General features: G+C 41.3%; 1 protein-coding gene across 5 annotated transcripts in view; it reads right to left on the reverse strand.

The window, feature by feature from the left end:
- Window positions 1-18,171, reverse strand: part of cnksr2a (connector enhancer of kinase suppressor of Ras 2a) — a 554,785-nt gene that overhangs the window by 82,183 nt on the left and 454,431 nt on the right. For all 5 annotated transcript variants that reach the window (XM_063050993.1, XM_063050994.1, XM_063050991.1 and 2 more), the window contains 3 exons: window positions 17,531-17,703; window positions 13,762-13,835; window positions 10,832-10,903 (listed from right to left, as the gene is read on the reverse strand). In XM_063050993.1, coding sequence (XP_062907063.1) covers window positions 10,832-10,903; window positions 13,762-13,835; window positions 17,531-17,703 — 319 coding nt within the window. The remainder of the gene's footprint in view (window positions 1-10,831; window positions 10,904-13,761; window positions 13,836-17,530; window positions 17,704-18,171) is intronic.

Here is an 18,171-nt window from a genome sequence, read left to right on the forward strand (position 1 = left end):
AATCTTACTTCCGTGTGTCTCTGCGCAGAACATGCTATCTGACCTGGTGAGCTTGTCTGAATTTTCTAGCCCACAATTAAAAAAAGGCAATGAATTGTCAATACTAAAGGGAATTTTCCTAAAATTCCCTTTTCCATTAATTTGGCTGCATGCTGTCTGAATGCAGTCAGACAGTATCTGATGTGGCCATAACTGATGTAGAAGCTGAACGTTCCTTCTCTAATGTAGTATCATTGGTGAGGCAATTGCTCACATTTCTTCTCTGGAAGATGATAATCTGTCACAGGGACAGTTCCACAAACCTTGAAACTTCCTAAATATCTTGCCCAAATGCTATGTGAACATAGATAACAAACGTTGGGGGCTATTTCACTATGAGAGGGAGAGAGCATCACAAAGAACTAGATCCAATCTTAGTGACACCCATACAATATATTAGTGAGTTTATTCAGTTCCTTTGTCCAGAGGCCAATTTGACTGACTGGCCTTCCCTCAGAAGTGGGTACTGTTCCCTTTCAGTTATATTCTTGTTGTTTCTGGTTACATTCTGAGTGAGATGGTGGTTGCAATTTTTTTTTTGAGGATTTGGGATATTGGATTAGGGTCTAACATGTTATTTCTCTCGTAGTTAAATGTTATTTATGCTTGTGAATTTTCAGGAATTTTGTAGTAGAACTGGTTCTGTATTTCTGTAGTTTCTTTGCAAGGCTGAGATGTCATAGCAGCGTAAATCAAGTCTGTCCTTGTCTCCCAGGCCATTCTTATCAGAGAAGATTTCCATATCTGTCCTGCATGAACCAGCTTTCAGTATACATAAAGACCACGAGGTTCTGTTTCACAGTTAGTTGGTTGCAGTCAGAGTTAGTTACCTGCCACGGTGCTTTACTGTTATTCTTTGTTATGAATAGCTAATAAAACACTTGAAAACACAAAGTCTGTCCTTCATTGTTGACTTCTAAAGAACCTTCTGGACAATATCATCTCCAGATCTGAAAACAATAATTGCAGGGGTTTTGGGGCAGAGGTGGTACTTGGAAGGAATGTCCGGTGATTGCACAGAAGGGTCAGTGATAGCATGGAGGGGTCAGTGATCACACACTGACTGTAGGGTTGCTGTCGCCAGGAGTCAAGGAGAGGAAAGTTGGCTTTTGTCAGAGACTAGTGGCTGAAATGCTCCTGGTAAACAACAGGCTCTTCTGTGAAAAGTGTAATAATCCTTCCTTCCCTCAAGCTAGCAAGTTTGGAAAGTGGAAGGGAGATACAAATCTGTGGCATGTAATCTTACTAAATTGTTTTAATGCATAATCTGCATTCTGAAGAGAGTCCGTTGCACCACACAAACACCACACTATCTCAATTATTAAAACTAGACATGGGAAGGTTCAATGCAAGTTTAGCTTGATTTCAAGTTTTTTTTCCACATCTCAGCATATCACGCAATCTCCACTCAGTGGCCACTTTATTAGATAGACCTGTACACCTGCTCGTTGACGCAATGATCTAATCAGCAATCATGTGGTAGCAACTCCATGCATAAAAACATGCAGAAATGGTCAAGAGGTTCAGTTGTTGTTCAGACTAAACATCAGAATGGGGAAGAAATGTGGTCTAAGTGACTATAACTATGAAATGATTGTTGGTGTCAGATGGGGTAGTTTGAGTATCTCAGAAACCGGGTTTTTCATGCACAACAGTCTCTAGAGTTTACAGAGTATGGTGCAATAAACAAAAAAATAAGCATCCAGTGAGTGGCAGTTCTGTGGGTGAAAACGCCTTGTTAATGTGAAAGGTCAGAGGAGAACGGCCAGACTGGTTCAAGCTGACAGGAAGGTGGCAGTAATTCAAATAACCATGCGTTACAACTGTGATGTGCAGAAGAGCATCTCTGAATGCACAACATATCGGACCTTGAAGTGGATGGGCTACGACAGCAGAAGACCATGAACATACAGTCAATGGCCACTTTGTTAGGTCCAGGCGGTATCTAATAAAGTGGCCACTAAGTGTAGACACACCCATTTCGAGTTGTTTGAATCTTACTGAATGATGACTCAGTATCAACAATGTACTTTTTCAAACTGTCTTTAACATAACAAATATATAGCTTCATATCAATTAAATCAGACACAAAATGCCATAAGTTAAAGAAGGGAGACTAGTGACCTGACTAGAACCTGGTCAGAGAGATGGGTTTGATGATGGAGAAAGAGAGGAAATTCTTAAAACTCTGGGCCTAACACTGAGGACCCAAGGAGAGAGAAACTAAGTAAGTCTCAGAGGCCTTTGACTTGAAACACTAACTCTTGCTCTTTCCACAAATGCAGCCAGACCTACTGAGTGCTTCCATAATTTTCTGGTTTTACTTTGTATTTACAGCATCTGCAATTGTCATCGATTTCCATCCTAGGACTGAGTACACTCAGCGAAATCAAGACAATAAATAAGTAATTGCTCATTAATTCTTCTGTAGGTGTGCAGAAGTTTATTTATTACAAAGGGCTTGTGCAGCTAACTATCACTTTGAAGCTTCTTATTCACAATAGGCTCAAGATTCCAGATTATTTAATGTCACTTCCAGTACACAGGTGTGAAGGGGAATGAAAAACTTGCTACTCTGGATCCAATGCAGCACAAAATAACACAAGAAGATAAAGAACACGATAATAATAATAAAAATACAATAAATATATGATAGCTTATATACACAGATTGATCGTATGTCCATGAAGTGACGCTAGGCACTGAAGTGTCTGTATATAAGGTGACTGACAGAAGAATATAAGGTAGTGGTGGTGGGGGGATGTGGAGGGGTGGGTTAGTGGGTGGAGGTGTTGGTCAGCCTTACTGCTTGGGGAAAGTAACTGTTTTTGAGTGTAGATGCACCCATTTTGAGTCACTTGGATCTTACTGAATGGATGCATCGTAGCTTCCTCCTTGATGGGAGTGGGACAAACAGTCCATGTGCAGGATGGATGGGATCGTTCCTGATGTCACTGGCCCTTTTCTGTATATACTGTAGGTCCCTGATGGCAGGTTGGCTGGTGCCAGAGATGCACTGGGCAGTTTTGACCACCCGCCGTAGAAACTTCATGTCTGCTGCAGTGCAGTTTCCGTACTGTGCAGTGATGCAGCTTGCTGGGATGCTCTCTGCTACACATCTGTAGAAAGATGGGAAGATAGATGTGCACTGTCCAGTTCTCTTCTGTCTCCGCAGAAAGAAATTTCACAAAATACTATTTTTGCAGATGAGGTCAAGTGCTGTGATTCAATCCCAAAGCTTGAAACTACCAGCTGAGATCACTGATGAATTCTAATTTTATTGTAGACTCTCATCTGTCATTCTAACATCCATATCTGTTACCTTAGTTTATGGAAACACTTTGAGATCTGCAACTATGGGACTCTTCTCGGAATTAAATCCAGTTACTTCTTGTCAAATGTGAGGCACTTTTATTTTTATTATATTATCCCATGGATTGGTTGACTGAATTCATTTTTCTTTATCAGAATCCTGCTGTACTCCCGGGAAGATAAGTGATGGGTGTACGAGAGGATCTACATCACCACATAAATGCTTTGGCACTCTCTCAAAAAACGATGAATGAAAGTACTTTGTTTCTAATTCCCAACAACAGTCTTCTTAAAATAATCTGTCACATATTTGCCATGTTTGGTCTCTCACTTTCCATGTTATGCAAAATAAAGTCCGATTTCTATCCTTTCCACTGCTTGTCAAGTCAAGCTTATTGTCATTTCGACCATAAGCTGCTGGTACAGTACACAGTAAAAATGAAACAACGTTCCTCCAGGACCCTGGTGTGACATGAAACAACACAAAACTACACTGGACTGTGTGAGACAGCACAAGGCTACAATAGACTACGTAAAACAACATAAAAACTACACTAGACTACAGACCTGCACAAGACTACATAAAGTGCACAAAACAGTGCAGGGCAGTACAGTACAATAATTAATAAACCACACAATAGGCACAGTAGAGGACAAATTACAATATAATAATAAATGATGTAGATGTCAGTCTAGACTCTGAGTATTGAAGAGTCTGATGGCCTGGGGGAAGAAACTGTTGCACAGTCTGGTCGTGAGAGCCTGAATGCTTTGGTACCTTTTGCCAGATGGCAGGAGGGAGAAGAGTTTGTATGAGGGGTGCGTGGGGTCCTTCATAATGCTGTTTGCTTTGCAGGTGCAGCGTGTGGTGTAAATGTCTGTAATAGCAGGAAGAGAGACCCCGATGATCTTCTCAGCTCACCTCACTATCCGCAGCGGGGTCTTGCGATCCGAGATGGTGCAATTCCCAAACCAGGCAGTGATGCAGCTGCTCAGGATGCTCTCAATACAACCTCTGTAGAATGTGGTGAGGATGGGGGGTGGGAGATGGACTTTTCTCAGCCTTCGCAGAAAGTAGACACGCTGCTGGGCTTTCTTGGCTATGGAGCTGGGGTTCTCCACCAGGTGAACACTAAGAAATTTGGTGCCCTTAACAATCCCTATGGAGGAGCCGTCAATGTTCAGCGGAGAGTGGTCGCTCCGTGCTCTCCTGAAGTCAACAACCATCTCTTTTGTTTTGTTCACATTCAGAGACAGGTCATTGGCTCTGTACCAGTCTGTTAGCTGCTGCACCTCCTCTTTGTATGCTGACTCGTCATTCTTGCTGATGAGACCTGCTACTTGCTTGGCTTGGAAAAGAACAATTCACACCTGATGCTGTGGTCAGTAACTTCTCCTCCTTTGGGGAGGAGAAGATTTCAATGGGACCACGTAGCTTATCGACTGTTTGTATACATATTCATCCTGCCATCTTTTGCTCTGTTCTGCAGCTACCATATGGGCAGCCTGAACACAGGTACAGGATACCACATATTGCACTTCCTGTGAGAAATTACAAGACTCACCATACGATGTGCAAAAGTTAACAGAGCTACTATTTCAGTTCTGATGTCCTTTGCTCTGACAAGCCTGCAGAAGTCACTATCAAATTCTGCTACTTTAGGTAACTCTTCTTTTATCCTGTCTTGTATCAGGCCATTTCTGCCTTCAGTTCTTTCCTTTTTATCTGTAGATACAGTCGACCTTCACTAATCCGACTACCTGTAATCCGGTTTCTTTGATAATCCGGCACTGATTATGCTTAATGTGATCCTTCTGTAATTTGGCATTTTCACTAATCCGCACTCCTCAGGTCCCAGTGGTGCCGGATTAGTGAAGGTCGACCTGTGCTGACCTTAGTGTATGTTGCACAGCCTTGCTTTAGTAATGTACTACACGGCAAAGGAACTCAATCTGACCTTAACTGCTATGTATCTACCACAGTGAGTTATCCAGAATCAACCTACCTGACATATTCCCTTCATTCCACTCATCCGTCTCTGCTACCTAAAACTAACTTGTTTACTCTCTTCCCAGATCTGATGAAGGGTCTAGTCCTGAAACATTTACTATTTCTCTATCCATATAGTGCTGCCTGACATGTTGACTGTTGCCAGTAATCTCAAAATCAAATTTACAGGCTAACGTGGTGTCAGGGGAATGTTAGAAACTCAGAAGGTTAGGCTGCATCTGATCAATTCCAGGGAGGGGTCTTCAGACTGAAATGCTTCTCTTTGTACAGATGGTTTCTGATCTGCTCAGTCTTTCCGGCATTTTTTGTTTTTTTCTTAATTCCAGACAACTAAAAGCCTGGCCAGTTCAATAAAGTAGGATTTAAGGAGTATTTTAAAGGAGGAAGTAAAGATGGAGGTGAGGAAAAGATTAGGGCAGGAATTAGGCCTAGGCAACTGAAAGCACAGCTGCCATTGGAGGGGGATATCAAATTTATGGATGACTGGGGGTGTCACAATTGGATAAGTGCAGATATCTTAGACAGCTGAGGGCCTAAAAGTTATTATAGAGAAAAATTGAGGAAAGATATGCGTAGAATTTGAAAACGGACCGAGACCCTTAAAAATCAGGCATTGCTTAACCAGGAGGCATTTCAGGTTAACAAGCACAGGACTGCAAAATTGGACACAGTTTATGGAGAGTAAAACTCTGTGTGAAATTGGACACAGTTTATGGAGAGTAAAACTCTGTGTGAAATTGGACACAGTTTATGGAGAGTAAAACTCTGTGTGAAATTGGACACAGTTTATGGAGAGTAAAAGATGGCGGCGTCTCAGTCACGCATTGTACGTCAAGTCTAGTGGTAAGAGCAGCACACGTGAGGGCAGAGAAGAGTGATGTTGAAGAAGTGAAAAAAGACAGTGTTGGTGATGGTGATACCAAAACTGCAAACGCTGGGCACAGATTCAATGGTATAGTCACTAAGGTGGTCGTGGGCTGACCTGGTCATCTTCAGAGAACAAATAGAAAGTGATTTTGGTGGTTGTTACTGGGGAGAAAGATCAGAGCAGCAAGGATTGAGCCTTGAGGGACACTAGAGGGTACTGTAGTAGCACAGGTAGAGAGGCCACTGCTGCTTTTATTCTCCCATTGCAAATAGATAGAAGGAGGTGCAGATAGAATGCAGACTCAGTCTGTCAGAGATTAAAGGATAGACGGGGGACAGATTACCTTTGCTGCAGTGGCACACCAAATGCTGCTGGTGCCTCAGGTTCGATCCCTACACTGATGCCACCCGAGTGGTTAGAATAATTCACCGTCGGTTCCTCCCACCAGCCAAAGATATGCTGATTGGTAGTTTAGTTGGCCACTGTATACCACCTGCAGTGCAAACGGATGCAGGAAAATCTGGGTGCAATTATGGGCATGTGAGTGTAAACAGATTCCACAGAAATAAATGTAGGAATGTCTTTCATGGGATTGTGCTAGGAATGGAGTCGGACTAACTGGGCTGACTGGCCTCCTATATATGAAGTATAAACATATGAAAAGCGGCAACTTGTTTGTTAAAACATGACCTTGGGTTCGGGTAAAGATGGGGGCATTCTGAGGTTACAATAACTTCTCGGACTTTGGAAGCAAAGGGAGTTTGTGGACAGGGCTGCAGTTTACAAAGACGACAGGACCAAGCGTTCATGAGAGGAGCATTCCTGGCAGAGTTGTAGGGGGAGAAAACAATATGACCCAGCATGGGGACAAGAAAGGGAAGTTAATAGTCATCAGTTTAATTAGAATATAGCTGAGACAGCAGGAGGAGGGTCTCAGATAAAAATGTGTTTGGCTTGCCCTCGACCGATGATTGGAGAAAAAGGTGTAAGTTTGGAGGAAGGATTGCTCTGAGGTTTGACCTTATTAGCCAGAGAAAGAGGTGGGGCAGCTGATTGGATAGCTTTAATCTTACTGCAAAAGAAACCCATCTGAATCCCCATAAAATCATCCGGCTGGTGACGCAGTGACATCAGCGCCAGACTCCGGAGCCAAAGTTCCCGAGTTCGAACCCAGTTGGGCCGCTCCCGGGCATGCTTTCCATCCGTACTGGGTTGAATGTCGAGCTCGCACCTCGGCCTCGTAAAAAAAACTGCGCTGTGAGAAGGACGTGGGGAACCACTCACAGAATCTTTCCACCAAGACAACCACTTGAAAAAAAAAGTGGTTGCCAAGGCTCTGGCAGATTATGACACACATAAAAAAATCAGTAAGATATCATGTTTGCACAGTTCTCAGGATATGACTGGATTCGCTTATTTATTAATGGCACTATATTAAATAAGCAACATAAATTCTCAATGTTGCCGTGCTTACAATGACTGAATAAAGCCAGTGAAGAACAAGGAGATGGCACGTACATTTCTACATATAATTAATATAGGTTATAGAATACATGTAGCTGCACTGATTCTTCATGCAAATTCTAAAAATAGCACCCTAACTCTGAAGTGAATTAGTATAAAGCAAAATGGCAGAAAGATGCTTGTCTCCTAAATGGAGACAATTTAAAACATTGTCACATTATTTCACTTTGCATTCATAATAAAACTACAGTTCTCAAAGTGATTATTTCCATCTGGGCATTATAATAATTCACCTGTTTTTCTATTGTTATCTTGAGTGCACATTGTTTTGAATATTTCTGGCAACAATGAAATATGTGTCTAATCACACCCAGTCTTTCATTGCCATTTCTTTAAAAAGTACATTGTTTAAAATTTTGCAAACTGAATTATTAACAAACTACTTCATGGAATCAAACTCCGTACCAAAGCATTTATGGATGGTAATATGAGTTTTTCTCTAATGCTGCCCCTTTTGGCAGTTTTCCAAGCTTTCCTTAAAAGTTCTGTGATTACCTATCTGGAAAATTAAGACAATCTTAAAAACCACTCAGTGTGAATCCTACAATAAAATTTGACAGAATTAGAATCATTGTCCTGAAGGGCACAATCTCAAAATAGTCAGGCTGCAAGAAATCACATTTATCTTTTAAATAGAGGAAAGACAATGTTTTGGTGCTTTCAACTGAGTGTGAATTACATACTAGAGAGATTATAACAAGGTGAAACTAAAATTACCAGTGTCAGAACAGTTGAACTTTTAAGCAAGACTGATTTGAATTAACTTGTGACATATATTTATAATATCTCCTACAGGGAACAACAACCCTGCAGTCTTTCTCCATTTGTACTGTGTCCGAAGATGTAGCTCAAATTTAAGAATTGCATGAAAAACTGAAAATGTAATCTAAACTGCTGGACTTTTACCAATTTGTTACATTTGATAAACCCTTGGCATACTTACACTGTTATACTTGCCATCTTAAATTGTTAATATTTTATCTCTATCTAACTTTGTATCTCTTTGACCTGTAGATAATCCCTTCACTGTACATCAGAGTGTTAAATTACAAATGTGTGTTCTCAATTACCTGAACTGCATTTATGCAGACATCATACCCAAAAGGATGCCTATTCTTGAGATGAATTTTATTCACAAGCTCAGGATGCCCCAGAGCACTTTCAAGCCGACAAGAAGTACATATGAAGTGTGCCTACAGTTGTGATGACGGAAGCACGTCAATCCATTTACGTACAGTGATGTGAAAGGTGGATGAGGAAGAAGTATCGACGAGGACACTTACCCTTCTCTCCCATGAATGGTGTCTGAGGGTCATTTATTATCATTGGCAAGGGGCCTTGGTTTAGTCTGTCAGCAGTTCTGACAGCACAGCTTTATACTTCTAAGAATTTTCATTCTGTGGCAGACATTGTCAAGAAAGCTAAGAATCATTAATTTTCAAAGTCTCAGTACTTCTGTGTTCAGGGTCCTTGGTGGAATGAGATACTGTATACTGGAGTTTATATTCCATTTTTACAAGTATGTATTTGAATTCTTGGGCATGGCTTTGGCATTTTTGATTGCAATACAGAAAGGTTCATTGGTATATCTAACATCTTTGAGTTGGAATCCGGCGATCTGACCTTCTGACCAACAAGCTGGATGCTTCAAGTTGTTTGAACATGGCACAGGGTTGACCATAGCCATCTTGCTTTGCTCAGATATTGAGTAGCTGAAGCACCTATGTCAAATGCCAAAAGCTGAAAAAATATTTACAGAGATGGCAACAGTCCTTCAGGGCTGTTGAATATGACCGGCTCACAGCTTGACAGCAGTAACTGTTGGAGCCATTCTCTCTGCTGGACCGGTAGCCTCAACCATTTGGCTGGCTGGAAAGCATGTTGAAACCACTTACACTGGTGGTTTCGGTCATCCATCCAACTGTCCCTATTCTATGGATGTAAACTATTATTACTTCCTCTTACTGAATGTTTACTATTTGCTTCGATGGGAAATTCCAGTGTTTGGACTGGTTGTGCGGCCCAGTGCTTCACTATCTCCAAAAGCAGCCTGGAAGATGTGCACCCCTGGGGAGTAGTCCCATGGATGACCTGGTTCCTCACCAATTTCGCTGACTGAAGCATCATGTGAGACTGAAACAGAGACAGCAGGCAGTGTGTTTGCTAATCATCAGCTGCTGTTGGAAGAAAGCCCCTGTACTCGAGCGATTTCCACCCCCCCCCACTCTTTTGACAGAGATTGAGAGTCTGTCGGTCTTCATGATGGGGTGTTTGGAGAAGCAATGTGGAAGACTGTAACATTGGAACAGCGAGTTGCTGGTCTCCTCTCTCGTTGTTGCAGGAGCGATCTCCTTCTCCCTCACTGGGAGAGAGAGACTGTCTGAGATACCAAAGTGCCGGGTTATGGACTGCAGTTTTTAATGGACCCTGGATCAATGTCTCTTTTGGGGGGGGGGGTGCTTTTGCTGTTGCTTGCATGGTGGGGGTGGGGGGTCAGGGCTTCTGCTGGTGCAAGTGGGGGGGAGGGGAGGTTGATGCCTCTGCTCCTGCTGCTTGTGCAAAGTGAGGGGAGGGGGGTGGGATTTGATGTTTCTATTGTTCATTCTATGGAGTTTCTTGTTTTCTAGATGTCCAAGAAGACTAAGAATTTCAGGTTGTATACTGCGTACATTCCCTGATATTAAAATAAACCTTTGAACATTTGAAATATATTCATTGGCTGATCATAGTTTGTTAAAATTCTGATTTACCCATACATTATTCTGGACTGCAATGTAGCAGAATAACCAGTTAACCTTAAGGCACCCAGCACACACTGGATGAAGCTTTCTTAATTCCATGAAACTATCCTCGCATTTCATTCAGTAAGTGGATTCTTCCAGTGGGTTATATGTTAATCTTTTGTTATTTTGGCTAAAATTAAATTGTGAATTGCAGGAGATGGAATTTACTTGTGGGAATTTGCTGAGAGGCAAATTGCTTAAACACTTATAACAACTGTAAACACAGGTTCTTCAACAATGCAAAAATAAGCCACTTAAGCTGTGATGAATTACATTGTTCTCTATGGCACATACCTGTTCATATCATCCATATTATCTGCTGCAAAGTAAAAGCTTTTAATCTTGGGATGGCATGCTTTGAATGCACTGTTGTGGAGAGAGAGAGGGAGGGAGAGAGAAAGAGACGAGCACACAATAAAATACACAAGCTCTCATACATCATTTTTGCATAAAAATTGTTAAATACTCACAGTTTTTGAAAATGACTATTAGAAACTAAAAGTAAATCATTGTGGGTATTGTAAAAAATAAGATCAGAAGTTGTTGTAAATATTTGTCAGGCCCAAGCTACAACCTTGAGGGGAGAAGAAGAGTTAATATTATAGGCTAACAAGCACTCCTCAGTTCCAAAGTCATATCTTGTGCTCCAGGATGAAAAGCAGGCAAGCACAGAATAAGAATAGAAGCAGTATTCAGATCTTTGTTGGTTTCCATTTTTAATTTTGGGGCACAGAGTTTGCTAATCTGCCTCCAATCTCAGAAAGCCTGCTGACCCCATCTGGTTCATACATTACGCATGGTTACCTGCAGAAATGGTTCAAAACTATAATTACTCCTATAATATATGGGGGACGTTATGATTCATTTATCATCAGATTGGTTTGACGGCACAAACAAAATCATAAATACTAATAGTGTCTCCACTCCCTGAACCCAAATCTGTAGCCTTCCTTCATCTGAATCATAAACTATTTACTTTCCTCACACTAACTTTAATGGATGGATGGCAGGCTCCAGCAACTGATTCGTGAAGAGCTACCAATGTGAAATACTGATAGATTGTGTGATATTAATTGCCCAGGCAATCTAATTTATTTAACAATCTTTTTTCTTGGAAGAACCCAAACATTTAAACATTGTACCACAAGACCAAAAGCAATTAAATGTCACAAAATAGTTGATAAGCAATGGACTGGCCTGTTTGAAGTGCAGTGACTGTACATGTGATGGGAAATAAGCACAAAACACCAGCCCAACAAAATAAGTTCTCTGATGTTACTAATTAGCGAGTATTCTTCACTTTTCTTCAGCAGGTCAAAGTTTCTCTAATATTTAACATAACGAGAACATATTGATGAATATTTTAATGTTTCCTTTTCACTATTGAGTAATTCACCTCATTAACACAGTTCTTGCTAGCCTATGACTTAGCTATCTTTATAAGGATTCAGTCATAAGACTGTTTTCCCTTATGTCAGATACTCTTCACACCTGATTCACGCTCACTTTATTTTTGCCCAGCTCATTGAAGCATGCATATTGGGAGCCGCCAAAACATTGTAACATAAGCAGTTTACATAACTCTGAAGGTCGGCCCTGTGACCTAATTCAAGGTATGAGTCATCAACTGAGCAAAACCGACAATCTAATTAGGCTAATTTTTCGACTGTACCCCAGTAAAAATCTGATGCTCAATGTATCAGCTCAAGCATGAGATTTTTTAAAGTTGATATTCAGATAGATTGTGTAGCTTTTATTTTATCTAGAGATACAGGGCGGAACAGGCCCTTCTGGCCAAAAGATCCACATTGCCCAGCAACCCACCGATTTAACCCTAGCCGAATTACAGGACAATTTACAGAGATCTGTGGGGCAAATGCATATCAGTGTCGCACTAACCGCTATGCTACAGTGGAACTGTTGAAAAACTTGTTTTAACGTCTATATTAAAACAGATGAGACAGAATTACTGGAAGCCATTCAGCCCACCGGATGTGTTCCCCTATTCAAGAAGATCACGATTCATCTTTTACCCCAGTTTATCTTCCTTACGCTGGTCACACATTCCTTGTTTCCTTTAAAAAGTGAATATCAATCTAGCTCTGTCCTGAATATGCTTAGTTTCTTAGTGAGCACCACCCTCTGGAAAGAGAATCTCAAGATTCACCACAGTCTAGGTGAAGAGATTTCTCATCTCAGTCCTACATGGCTTTAATCTGCCTGGAAACCTTCACCACTGCATTCACCCTGTCAAAATGTTTACAAAGGGATTCTAGTGCATTGCACATCTTGATTTGTGCTGTCCTAAAAAAATCCGTAGTTAAATAACATTCTTTACAATTAGATGTTTATTTTCCAATTATAATTGACCTAAAATCAGAAATATTTCTCACAATTCATAAAATGGCATACCAGTGCAACTAATGCCATCAGTTTTAACAGTATGTGAGCATTTGCTAATCAATAGAGATCCCCATTACACCTGGACCATTGCTCTTGCACTCCAAGGCAGTAAAATATTTGCCGAAATAGAACACGAGCCTCACAAACCTAGACTGGCTTCTGTGCTAAGCATAGGGATTGACCAGTGACATCTACAAACTGACACCTTTGAGGAAAATAATACCTTGTGGTACAGGGTATTGTCTAATACTATGCATGTTATCCCAGACTTCTAGGCCTCAGATATGCCAACAGAGCTAGTTAAAGGCATACTTCCCAACAATATATGAAGTGGTGTTTCTCTCTAAGTTAATCTCTAGTTTTTTTTTGTAAAAGTATCTTCTAGGAAATTTGTTGAAAATGCCTGGATTAACTCGAGTAACAAAATGTACTCAGAAAAATAACTCAGGAGGAGAGAAGGCGAGCTGGATCAGATAGAGCCGAAGGCATGGATTAGAATATGATGTGTACGAGCTGGTTGTGGGCAAGTGGCCCTGGGACACAAGGTCAAGATTCAGAACACTGGGAGCAGGCAGAGGAGCGGACCAGAGCAGTGACTCTGAGGGATGGAGGGGTTAAAGTGGAAGGGATATCTTAACATAATTACTTGTAAAATATGAAAACACCAATCAGCAGAGCTCAAACAATAATATGCAGCAATTAATCCTGTTGGTTGGAATGCCTAATGATACATGTGATCAACGTCAGAGATTGAATTGAATTGCTTCCATCTGTAGTCAATGTTGAAAGAGTGTATTAGACCATCATTCCAGAATACTTACTACTTCTTCCGACATTCACTCGCTCTGTCAATTTTGAACTCCGACAGGCAGATAAATCCCTCAGCCTTCTCGTCCTGAGGAAAATGAAAACCACACATTTCGACACATACTTGATATTTTTAAAGTTCTGATGCTCAGATGTTCAGTGAACTAAAGGTTCTCCCTGAAAAGTTGTTTTACAATGAATTGAGCCAAAAACAATAAAATGGATCTTAATGTCAAATGACAAACTTCACATTCAAAGTTATTCACCATGCAAAGATATATTTAGATTGCCAATGTTACTGCAAGAATTGAGCTTCTATTTGACTAACAGGACAAAGGAAAGACTGCTTAACTTTTCTTATTACAGTTATGCATTGGCCTGTGGTACAGTTCCACCATTACTCTTCCCTGTTTCCTTCTTCAATTGCTCAGCTTTCTAATTAGTTTTTTTATCTGCAAATGCTACACTTGGGACACATGGTGAATGTCCATCATTTCCTGATGTTCTGCCATACTCACAACATGATAAATGCCTTTGTTAACTATGAAGACACATTCGCCTTGATATCATGTCTCATCTTGAACCACCTGCTAAGCCGATGATACACGGACAGCCAAGTCACATTTTGTGCACAGGCTCCTGGCGAGTTCAGCCTTGTATAAACTACCATAAGCTAAGAACACTCCTTTGCCTCTTGAGAAAGAAGGGGAAGAGTGTGCTTTTACGATAGGTGCTGAAGTATAGTGGGAAGGGAAAGGGTAGGAATAGCGAGAGGCCGACCTATCTAAAGAAGTGAAGGGAAGTCGGTATTTTAAAGTGATGCTCCTGTAGGAAGAGCCATTTGTTGGATTCCACAGGTTCAGTCTATCCTCTTCAAGTTGCTTTGAAGCAGAAATCCTCAGCTGTGAAGCAAGTTTTACTTCTGAGTGATTGGTGTGTGGTGTTCACATGACCAGGTGCCTTCATGCAGAGTTATGTCATTTATACCGAGGACCTAGAAGGGAACTTAGTTTTCTACAAGAACCACACAATCATACTTTTTGATTATGAAATATTTGCATAGCATAGAAAACGTATTTAGTTTTCCAACTAGTTACTAAGTTGCAAGAGTGCCCGTTTAGGAATTGAAATTGCCTTGTTACTGCAATGGATTTAAGTCCTCTCGTAATTGAGAATATTTGTTTAAAAAAAAACAAATTTTCACTGCTACAAATGACATGTGTACTTTGCCATTTTATGATGTGGTTTGGCAGAAGCAAAGCACCTGGAAACCATTAACAATTTGGCAGCGTTAAAAATAATGCCAATTCACCAGTGCATCAATACTTTTAATATTTACGCATAAGATTTCCAGAAATGCCTACAAGTATAGGAGATTTGCAGGTGCCAGCTATATTCCAAAGTAAACATAAAAACTGAAGATACTGTTAAGTAAAATTGCTTCTGAAGTTTGTTTTTCTATCACCTGACTTTAGTTTTTAAAATGTCTTCTTTTCATTCAGAACTTTTTTCCCTGTTAACGTCTGTGTATTTGAGGTTGGCATAAAGGTCAATGAGCTCATCAAGTCTGCAATTCCGCAGTCTGATAATTATGCAGATTTCAGACAGCGCGCTCTGCTCTGACTTCTACCACTCTTTCTCTGAGTAAAAGCTTTTTATGTACACACATCATATTCCTAGCTGAGCTCGGTAACTAACCACACAAAAGAAACTTAGAGACTCGCCTCTGTTCTCCTACACGGTGACAAGAAGTACATATGGTGGCAAGCTGGAAATACCCCATCAATCAATAACTATCTTAGAATGTAAGCAGTAAATCAATTTTATGTGCATAATGCACACTCAGTGGCTACTTTATTGGGTACACCTGTACACCTGCCTGTTAATACAAATACTTAATCAGCCAACGATGTGCAGCAACTCAAGAAGGTGAGTTGTTGTAGAGACCAAACAATAGGGAAAAAAATGTGATCTAAGTTACTTTGACCATAGAATGATTGTGGTGCCAGACAGGGTGATATGAGTATCTCAGAAACTGCTGATCTCCTGGGACTTTCATGCTCAACGGTCTGGAATTTACAGAGAATGTTGCAAAAACAACAAAAACCATTGGGTGGTAGTTCTGTGGGCAAAAATGCCTTGTTAATGAAAGATGTCAGAGGAGAATGGCCAGACTGTTTCAAGCAACATACACAAAATGCTGCAGAAACTCAGCAGGACAGGCAGTCTCTGTGGAAAAGAGTACAGTCGATGTTTTGGGCCGAGACCCTTCATCAGGACTGAAAAAAAAAGATGATTGGGATATCCCACTTTTTCTGGCAGAAGGAGTGTAGGTACTCAGTGAAGCGGTCTCCCAATCTACGTTGGGTCTCACCGATATACAGGAGGCCACACTGGGAGCACTGGATACTGTGTATGACCTCAACAGACTCACAGGTGAAGTGTTGCTTCCTGTGTATCGGTGAGACCTGATGTAGCTTGGGAGACCGCTTCACCGAGCATCTACGCTCTGTCCACCAGAGAAAGCGGAATCTCCCTGTGGCCACCCATTTTGATTCCACTACCCATTCCGACATGTCAGTCCATGGCCTCCTCTACTGTTGTGAAGAGGCCACACTCAGGTTGGAGGAACAACACCTTATATTCCGTCTGAGTAACCTCGAACCTGATGGCATGAATACCGATTTCTCGAACATCTAGTAATGCCACCCCCCCCAACTTCACCATTCCCCATCCGATTTTCCCTTTCTCACCTTATCTCCTTCCCTGCCCATCACCTCTCTCTGATGCTCCTCCCCCTTTTTCTTTCTTTCATGGCCTGCTGTCCTCTACTATCAGATTCCCCCTTCACCAGTCCTGTATCTCTTTCACCAATCAACTTCCCAGCTCTTTACTTCACCCCTTCCCCCTCCCTGTTTCCTCCTCCCCTCCCCCCCACCTTCTTACTCTGACTCCTCATCTTTTTCTCTCCAGTCCTGGGTGAAGGGTCTCACCGGAAACATCGACTGTGGTCTTTTCCACAGATGCTGCCTGGCTTGCTGAGTTCCTCCAGCATTTTGTGTGAGTTGCTTGGACTTCCAGCATCCGCAGATTTTCTCTTGGCTGTGATTAGACTGTTTCAAGCTGACAGGAAAGCGACAGTAACTCAAATAACCACGTGTCACAACAGTGGTGCGCAGAAGATGAACTCTGAACACTGAAAATGTTGAACCTTGAAGTGGATGGGCTTCAGGAGCGGAAGACTATGAGCATTTACTCATGACCACTTTATTAGGTACAGGAGGTACCTAGTAAAGTAGTCACTGACTGTATATTTAATATCTCCCTCTAAAAGTGGACATGTTTAAAATCCAGCCCATTTCTCTGTACAATAAATTAATCTGCTCACCAACTGTGTGACCATGCTTTAAAAAAAAAGATATCCTGTTACATTCTTCTGACATTTAAGAATAATTGCTACAGATATGTGAAGTAGATGCATGGTTGGACTAATATTTTGTTAGTTCTGGTATAATCCTAGTTAAGATGATTGAAAGGGTCTCGGCCTGAAACGTCGACTGTACCGCTTCCTAGAGATGCTGCCGGGCCTGCTGCGTTCGCCAGCAACTTTGATGTATGTTGCTAAGATGATTAACACTTCATTTCAAAAAACATTTTCAATAGTTTAATTTCCTTCACAAGAATTACTTCTTTGGGCTTGTCATGTTTTGTGGCTTTGTGGAGAATACATTTAACGAGACTGACAGACACATTCAGAGGATTCATGTTCAAGTTGGTTCTTACTTCTTCATTCATGTACCAGTAGAGTGAGACGTCTTTCAGCACCACCCAGTACTTCTTCCACTTCTGTGAGAAATAGCTCTTGGCGTCCTTCTTCTTCCACAGCCAACCTTCACAGTCTCCACGGCCGAGGTCCTTGCAAGAAATTCGTCTCCTGCTCATGGCTGTCACAGTACCTGAAATTGCCAGGAGACAGAGATCAGTCAGACAAAAACTCAACTGCATGTCATCTACGCCTATTAACAAATTATGGCAAAACTACCATGGCTTGGCTGATTGTAAACTCAACTCTTGCCCTTCTCTAATGCATTTCACCAACCCCTTTGCTGATCAAGAATATCTCTGTCTCAGCTTTAAAAATATTCAAAGCCAGGTCCTCCACTGCCTTTTGAGGAAGAGTGATTCAGAGACTCACAACGCTCTGAGAGAGAAAGAGTATCTCATTTGTCTAATGTGAGCAACCCTTTAATTTCAAACAGTGACCAACTATTTCTGGGGGGGGGGTCACTTTTACAACACGGCTGCATATTAAAGTGTCAAGCTTTGTTCGATGGAAGGGGATTCTCTGCGAAATCGGATGGCTCGTGGTTCAAGTTCCACTCGGGGTCTAGGCACATAAGCAAGACAATTCTTTCAGTGCATCA

The sequence above is a fragment of the Mobula hypostoma genome, chromosome 6, assembly GCF_963921235.1.
Source record: "Mobula hypostoma chromosome 6, sMobHyp1.1, whole genome shotgun sequence".
NCBI classification, from domain to species: Eukaryota; Metazoa; Chordata; class Chondrichthyes; order Myliobatiformes; family Myliobatidae; genus Mobula; species Mobula hypostoma.